This window comes from Lethenteron reissneri, chromosome 14 (genome assembly GCF_015708825.2).
Source record: "Lethenteron reissneri isolate LAM-NWPU_2019-01 chromosome 14, ASM1570882v1, whole genome shotgun sequence".
Lineage (NCBI taxonomy): Eukaryota > Metazoa > Chordata > Hyperoartia > Petromyzontiformes > Petromyzontidae > Lethenteron > Lethenteron reissneri.
In genome coordinates, this window is record NC_083792.1 from 6,205,810 (window position 1) to 6,214,191 (window position 8,382).

The 8,382-nt window shown below is 55.2% G+C and overlaps 1 protein-coding gene across 2 annotated transcripts; it reads left to right on the plus strand.

Moving 5' to 3' along the window:
* The first annotated feature begins 752 nt into the window (after positions 1-752).
* On the plus strand, positions 753-7,901 carry LOC133342291 (uncharacterized). Of its 2 annotated transcripts, none has more exons than XM_061551364.1 (2): positions 753-953; positions 3,850-7,901. In XM_061551364.1, the coding sequence occupies exon 2, from the start codon at positions 3,865-3,867 to the stop codon at positions 5,170-5,172; it is 1,308 nt and encodes a 435-aa protein (XP_061407348.1). In that variant the 5' UTR covers positions 753-953; positions 3,850-3,864; the 3' UTR covers positions 5,173-7,901. The 2 variants fall into 2 exon arrangements, with proteins under 2 accessions (XP_061407348.1, XP_061407347.1); XM_061551363.1 differs by lacking the exon at positions 753-953 and adding an exon at positions 1,049-1,674.
* The last annotated feature ends 481 nt before the right edge of the window (positions 7,902-8,382 follow it).

Genomic DNA, 8,382 nt, shown 5'->3' on the forward strand with positions numbered 1-8,382 from the left:
ACAGCTGAGAATCACGAGCAGAGCGTGGAGAGACGCGCACGTGTTGAGAATCACCGCAGCGTGCACGCTGACCTTGAACTCATTTCGCACCGCGCGTAGCTAACCGGAGGTGCGGGGGAAGTGAGACGAACGCACAGCGAGCACACGCACGGGCGTGTTGTGTGACAGTCAAGGCGACGTCCCCGTCGTCCCCTCTGTTGTTCCTCTGGTGGCGATGCGTGCTGTTGATCTTGTGGACGCTGTTTGGTTTTTACTCCACTCCGGTCGCCGGCGTCGATGTGTATGTTGCCCCACGTCATCACGAGTGCACGTGCACACACGCACGGATTGCTATGCCAGGGAGACATGCAAATTATGGTAAAAAAAATGTTTTTGTTCAGATGCATTTACAATCATCACCTGTATGGTGACCTTCTTTCGCGCCGTACGCAGCCAACCGTGTTCATCAGAGGTCCCCGGGGAAAAGGGACAATAAACTAAACACAAAAAGCAGTTCTGAAAGAAAGTGGTTTTCAATTTTGACCAGCATGTGCCTCGATGCTGAATGCCAGCAGCGCGCTAGACGGCCACTGGGTGGTGTTTGTACAGATCTCTACACGGTGTTTGCATTGCCGGGAAGGACGCTCACAGAGTTTCTGGATCAACAGTGGGGCCTGCCCGTCATCAAATTCCTCCCCCCCCCCCCCGGCTCTACTGCGATGACTACTTTCTGGGAAATTCCCGTGGACGTCACTGACCGCTGCTAGTTTGCGGCTACTTTGTTCGCTGGCTGCAGCAAATCACGAGGTGCCGTGCCAAGAATTGTCACTCCCCTTCTCTCTCAAGTCGCACTGGCAGCAAGCCGACACTAAGCGCCTGTTCACCGGCGCTGGTGGCTGCTGCTGCTGCTGTTGTTGCTGGTGACACGGAGCTGTCGCTGGGAGTTCCACAGAGTCCCCTGACGCCACGGAGAGGTGAGTGAGTGAGCCACTCGTGTTCACGGCGTGTGTGGCAGCAGCAGCGGCATCACTTGTCTTGTGCCATACACAGTGCGGGACATACAGCTACGAGAGTTACGAGCGGAGCGTGGAGAGTCGCGCACGCTTGCAGCGTGAGACGGACGTCGAGACGCACGCGGCGAAGCAGTCTACGTGCGTGTGTTGACCTTGAACTTCTTTCGCACCGCACGTAGCTAATCGGAGGTGCTGGGTGGGAGGGTGGGGATAACAAAATAGACGCGCGTGTAAAAGGTTATCGTAAGACGTGTCGCGAACTGGGGAGAAAGGTGATCGGGCCTTGGGCAGGAAATGTCACGCGAAGCGACGACTCTCGTTGGTGGTGGAGGCTGACGGCGGAGTGGCAGCCAAAGGAGGGAGCGCAAACCGCCCGCGGAGATGGAGCGGCGGGGATCGCGGCTCGTGTGCGTGTTAGCGGGACGAGTCGTTTAGCGTCGCAAGAGCCGCGAGAGAAGAGACGGCGGCACGGTCGGTGGCGAGGAGTAGCTATGGAGGGGACTTCCGACGGCAGAGTTGGAGCTATGAAATCATCTGGTGCGCCAGGACGCGCGGTGGATTGTCACGCCACCGCTGTTATCCAACAGTGGATCGAGAGATAATGGACGACGATGACGACGATGACGATGATGATGCAGGCTGCGTGCGTGCATGCCGACACCGCGCTGCGCCGCGAGTCACGGTAACGAGGGCTCGTTCCCCCCCCTCTCTCGGTCGTTCACGTCGCTACCTCCTTCCTCGTTGCGAACGGGTGGCACAAGAGCGGCGCTCGCCGAAGCGCACCGGGGAAACAGACGACGATGAGGACTTGGGTTGCGCAACAAGAGCACAACCTGGGGGGGGGGCGGTGTAGGGGGGGCGATGGGTTGGGGGGGGGGCATCGCGAGGAGTCGGAGCGCACGGGCGCGGCGCGGAACCGCGGCGTTCATCTCGAGCGCCGCCTCCTCCGAGTCGCGTGATGCCAAAACGCCGCGGGCACGGGAACGGAGCACGAGTCGAAGCTCGACTCATTAAATAACTAGGTGACTGTGACAGTGAGGGGCGGGGCATTCGGGGGCATTCGGGAGTTTTTGGGGGTGCTCATTAACAATTGATTGAGGTGCGCGCATATGCAGACTTTCCATTTTCATGGATAGATGCAAGCCGCTTGATCACGGCTGATGGTGGTGACGCCTCGACTGCAGCTTGCATACACGTGGCCGAGTTGCACGACTGCGTTCGTTTGACGGTTCATTCAATTGCGCAGACAATTGTGTGCGACACCATTGCGACGTTGACAAGTAAGGCAGCTACGACGACTAGGAGTGACAATGTGCGCTTGCTGCCGTGCACGTCATTCACATGTCAATTGGCATTCACTGTTATTCTCGTGATAGAGCCTCTTCGTTTGCATCTTTTAAAAAAATGTCACGTTTGTAATGCGAAGCGAAACCTCGATTTAAATGCACACGGCACGGTGCAATGGACAATTAATCAATGAACACCGAACCAGAGTGCAGTTCATGCTTTTTTAGAGCTGGCGCCAGATTGGAACGGCGCAACACCCGGCAGGTTGTTGTTGTTGTGGTTGTTGTGTTTGTTGTTGTGGTTGTTGTTGTGGTGGTTGTGGTGGTTTTTGTTGTGGTTATTATCATGGTTATTGTGGTTGTTGTTGTTATGGTGGTGGTGGTTGTGATTGTTGTTATCGTGGTTGTTATTATTATGGTTTGTTTTTGTTGTTATTATGGTTGTGGTGGTTATTGTGGTTGTAGTTGTGGTGGTTGTTGCTGTAGTTGTTGCTGTGGTTGTTGTTGTTGCTGTGGTTGTTGTTGAGACACGGAGTCGACGCGCGGCTCCTGGAGCTGCTGGTGGCGGCACGTGGCCACGGCTCCGCGCTGGCAGCTTGCAGATAATGGGGATGGGGCCACGTGGAAGTTTCTGTGAGCGCAGCAGCGACAGCAGCAGCAGCTGCAGGAGGCGTGGGTGGCGACGTGGAAACGCATCTCGCGGATGGCCCCTTTGGCACGGAGCAATGGGCTCGACGTCGTAACAACATCCTCGATTTCGATTCAAAGCTTTCGTGACTGCAGGGATTCATCTTCTTGGTTCTTTCGGTAAAGTCACGTAAAATGGAAATAATAAAATATTAAAAATAAACATAATAAATAATTCTCACGACGTTTAGGGCCACAACGACGAGGACGGCTGCTTGCGTTGTGGCCGAAACGTCGTGAGAATTATTTTATTATGTTTTATTTTTATTATTTTATTATTTCCATTCTACGTGACTTTACCGAAAGAACCAAGAACATGAACATTCTCGATATCCCATCTCGCTCTGCTGCCCCTCGTGCGCCCCACTGCTGCCACCAGCTGCGCTCCGCGGGAGGTCGCTCCTGCGCTGCTGTGGCTCGCAGAGTCGGAACCTCCCTGTCCCCAGCTGTCTGCCCTGGCGGCTCCCTGCCTCCCGCGCTGTCCCTGTTCAATTCCAAACTCAAAAGGTTTTCAATTTCGGCTGCTCTATGACTGCCTCTTCACTTGGAAGTGTCACGAAGTGTTCCTCGCCGTACGGCCATGCCCCCTATCCACCCTGTGGTCTCAGACCTGGTATAGTGCACAGCATATTAAGAGGCGCTCCCATTTCACGTACAGGTGAAGTGTAATGCCAGAGACAGCCTTTTGTCGATCCGCTGCTGGATGACCATACCTCACCACGCTGCTCAGTGCGGGTCTGTGACGATTGTGCCCAGGACCGGTTCACATATTGCTTGCCAACAATGTCGGCTGTGGGACCAGGAATCAAACGCAATTACCACTAACGCTCACATTTCAGGCGCGCCGTGTGTGTGTGTCATTGTCTATATTTGTTGCCCGGCAGATTGGTATCTTAGCCATGGCCGACGACCGTGACGACGCTCGACTGCTGCAGTTGGAGGAAGACACAGACAGCCTGTGCGATGTCCAGCCTCCCGGGATATTCAGCTGCTTCCTCAGCTACTGCGACGCCGACAGCGACTGGGCTCAGGGGCTCATCTCCAAGCTGGAGAGCCCCGAGCGTGGGTTCAGCGTGTGTCATCACGAGCGAGACTTCCTCGCCGGGAAGCCCATCGTGGACAACATGGTGGACGCCATCCACAGGAGCCACAAGATCTTGCTGGTCTTGAGCGCCGACTACTTGAGCAGCCGATGGTGCACGTGGGAGACGCACATGAGCATCCTGGGCAACACGAATATCGGCAAAGCGATCGTGCCAATTCTCATGGGGCCAGTCGACATGCCCTTCCAGCTCAAGCACCTCACCTGCCTGGACGCCGCCGACCCGAATTTCTTGGTCAAGCTGGACACCGTGCTGCGCACGCCGAACAGCCTCGTCGAGATGTCCGCAACCCTCCCGTCGCCTTCCCGCATGTTGCACAACGGGATGCTGCTCCTGGTGATGAGACCGCGAGAGCAGCACCTGGAGCCCTGGAAAGTCGGCACCTTCAACGAGTACATGATCCCGCCGATGCTCGGGTGGATCGTCAGCCTGCAGGACTTCATGAAGGCCATGCTCATCATCAACAAAATGCCAAAGACGGCGAGCGTCTTCAGTGAACATGAAAAACGAGAAAAATGCAAAAGACTGTTGCAATTATTGATATTCGCGGTGATTGTTGCTTTTATAGCCGTCATTATGCGATTTTCCGAAAACCGTCTAATCTTCCCCGTGTCAATCAGCGGCTTGGTGCTGTTGCTGGCGCTGCTGCTCGGGACGATGTGGTACGTGTGGACGTGGCCCCGGCACGAGTACCGCAGGCAGCAGGCGCGGCTGCACGAGCGGGTCGGGGAGGCCAACCGCGTGTTCATCACGAGCAGCATCATGGCGGGATGCGGGCCCAGGGGGGAACTGCTCTTCGTGTACATGTGCGTGGAGCAGTGCCGCGTGCTCGTCTGCAACATGTTGAACGCGTGCCTGACGCTCACGCCCGCGGAAACCGAGGAGCTGTTCGTCAAGGCCCTGCGCCTCTTCTCGTGCGCCTACGTCGCGACCTGCGGTGAACAAGGGCTTCGCGCCGAAGGATGCGGGAGGAGCCGCCATCAGCCACGTGGAGGAGGGCATGTGCTTCTGCGAGTACGTTCAGCACGTGGCGCGCGTCCATCACAAGATGCCCCTCGGACGCTGTTTAATCCGCAGGAACAAAGTGATGGTTTCCAAGAATAAGCTGAGTGACATCTACCCGGAAGCCAACGCCCGAAGGACGACTTTGCGATTCTCAAATTGAAACTTGCGCCCCGTATGTCCTGCTCGGCCGCATTGTATCGGCGCGTAGGCTCGACGGCCCTCTCACCGTCCATCGATTCCACGCTCGGCGATGGCTACACAACAACAACCGCCATTCGCCACTAAGTGGCGGTGATGTCACCACGACGCTTGTGCCAGGCCAAGTGCACATTGAGGCCACGTGAAGTGTCGAACGCCCGCTGGCAGGAGGTCACGGGGCAGATCCAGGTGCCACGGGTCGACTGACCGAGATGACTGGCTGATGTACCACCTGTGCCTCCTACTGTACCAACTAATGGCTACACACACACTCATACACACGTGCTTGGCTTCTTTCTTTGCAAGTCATATTGCATGCACGATTGGGATGCACTCAGGTTTATACGGAGCACGTTTATTTTTTTTTCATTTCCACGAGTCCGAGTTTGTTTTGTTTAACCGGGTGAGAACTGTCGTCGGAGAAGAGACCACGATCATCGCAATTGGCGAGAGTAGCCCAATGCGGAAACGTTGAGACCGGGGCTCTCGTGTCGAAGTTACGAAGCCGCTTTGCCGACTCCCTCGCACCGCTCTGCACGCCGGAGGCTGCGCAACCGCGGGGCGCGGCCGTGGTGATGGGCACGGCCCAACGCGACATTCGCGGCTCGCAAAGTCCTCGGAAATCTTTGAAAGCCACGCAGTTTAACACGTAGCGGGCTCCATAATAGAGGTTTTTGGGTTCGATCGCGTAAATATGTGTCGTTAAAACCTGCCATCACCCGACACAGCCAACTAGTAAGGGTTGTCACATAAACAGAACGTGCCAATTCGTCACAGCACACCGGTGTGTTGGAGAGCCAAGCCACAACATTTACAATCTGAGTACGACGTTTCGCCAGTAATTACAACTAGCTTCATCAGGCGACAGCCAGCACATTTTGAGGCTCGCGGAGGATCACAGAACACGCGCGCGCTGCTCGGGTAATAGACAATCGGCGTGGGAAGGGCACAGCGCCGGCAAAGACGACGTCCGGTGGTTGACATTAGCGACGGAGACGACTTCTACCCACAGACATGGAGCAGTGGAATCAACCGATGTGCCCGGTGCGAGGTGGAGTGGCACACCACCGCAGGACCGTGATGGTGACGGCTCGGGGAGGCCTTCATCCAGCAGTGGATAGATCATGGCCGATGATAATAATTGCAGAATGACCCAAGCTCGACTGGGCGAGGTTCGTGGGGAAGGTTGCATCCCTAAGTTGGTTCCCTTCCCACGCACAGAGAGCCAATGGACGACGACAAAACAGGCACTGCTCTGGGTGCCGGGTGCTGTGCGTAGAGTGGTCCCTAGGGCACGGCGAATCGGGGCGACTGCCCCGGGCCCCGCGATCCGGGGGGGGGGGAGGGGGAAGGGGCGCGCTTCGACGGTACAGTGCCAGAAGTCATACTTTAGGTTTGGTTTGAAGGCGTCGGGGGTGTGAGTTGACCCGGTCCCCGCATCCCCCACGATGCACGGCCCTGGCTGCTGGCTGGGCGCTGACCGTGAGAACACTGGACTGGTTGAGGCCATGGCCAGGCTGCTTGCCTAGCTGCATTACTTTTTTAGTTTGAGGTTTGTCGCTCTCCCTAACCACAGTAGGGCGTTATCTTTTTAATACAGCACTTAAATAATATGAAACAATTGCATTGAAAGTGTATGCTGAATTGAACTTTGTCATGAATGTGTTTGGCATTGTCTGATCGCCTGTATAAGGTCTAGATTTTAAAATGTTTTTATACTTGCCTTTACGTTGTTGCTATGTGGGCGTCACTTGATGCCTTGGACTCGCCGGTGAACACAATTTTCTATCTCAAGGGATTTTCCAGGTGAAATGTTTCAATAAACATGAGAACGAACGGTACACTGCTGTTTATGTCACGGGCACAGGTCAACACGCCTCGACTGTCAAACGCGTGTGGAGCATCACCCATCCCCATCGGCCGTATTGAGCCAAGTTCCGATCCATCCCCTTCTGGGATCGCTCTGCTGCTGTCACCGTCCTTGGATCTCGCCCAGAGCAGGAAGGACGCTGGCGAACAGAGCGGAACAACGCAGACGTCCAGAATATACAGCTCACTCGATACCCAAACATCATCGCACCTGGCTGTGACATTCCTGGAAGACACTGGTGGTATAACCCATCAACCGCATCAGAACATTTAAACATCTGTTAAAACGAGCTCCAAAGCTCATCAGATGGCTCCACTCTAAATAAAGATTATGATTCTGAGAACATCAACAGGCCGATGCGAACATCTTCATAAATGGGAAATTAAAGACACAAACCACACCGCGATTGTGGTTATGCAACACAAACTATGGACCAAATCATAAACCAATGTAGTCTGCAATCCTTCAACGGAGGAGGAATAGCAAGACTACACAAACTCTCCCTCCTGAAGCCCTCTGGTGGCTAGCAATCATCGACATTGCCATTGACCTCCCGAACACACAGCTACATGCACAAATAGAACAGAACAGCCAATTGCGGATATTCCACATTCCCATGGCACGGCTCGGTCTATATGGCGACCGCAGGCGAGCGCGATATTTGAACACTGCCTCGCACAAAACTGCGTTCACAAGCCACGGCGCTTGAGCCCACGACCCAAATTCACCCTCCCCAGAGTCCAGCCCTCACTCGGCGCTGACGCCACTGCAGCAGGAGGAGGAGGGAAGCGGAGGGAGGGGGAGAGAGAGGCATTGCAGCTCCCATTAGACGACAGTGAGAGGTGGGCGGGAGTGGGAAGCTGATGGGAGGAGAGCCCGGGGGCTCGCACCGACATCCAGTGGCTCCGGGGTCGGAGTGAGGAGGTGGGAGCCAAGACAATGGGTCCTGTGCCCTGGTAGACTTAGACGACATTGATCCAGCAACATCCCGTTTGCGACGTTTATTTGTGTGAAGGGGGCGTTATTTTTTTTGTATTGTCACCGTGAGTGATTGCGACAGTGCTGGGGGAACGTCCTGCAGTTTGGTGGACAGCGCTTTTAAACTTCAAATGTGACCTTTGTGGGAGTCAAAGTATGATATTTGGTGGAATTACCAAATATCGGATTTTGAGAGGGCACTGGTCAAAGGTGTCCCCACCATGAGTGGCTCAGGACAGTGGCCGTGACGTCTGGAAGAATGA

What these genes read in the sequence shown, in the direction of transcription:
- LOC133342291 (XM_061551363.1), top strand. Translation starts at nt 1,594, where the DNA reads ATGGACGACGATGACGACGATGACGATGATGATGCAGGCTGCGTGCGT. An exon ending in GCGCTGCGCCGCGAGTCACG is followed by an intron (nt 1,675 to 3,849) that starts GTAACGAGGGCT and finishes GTTGCCCGGCAG; the next exon opens with ATTGGTATCTTAGCCATGGC.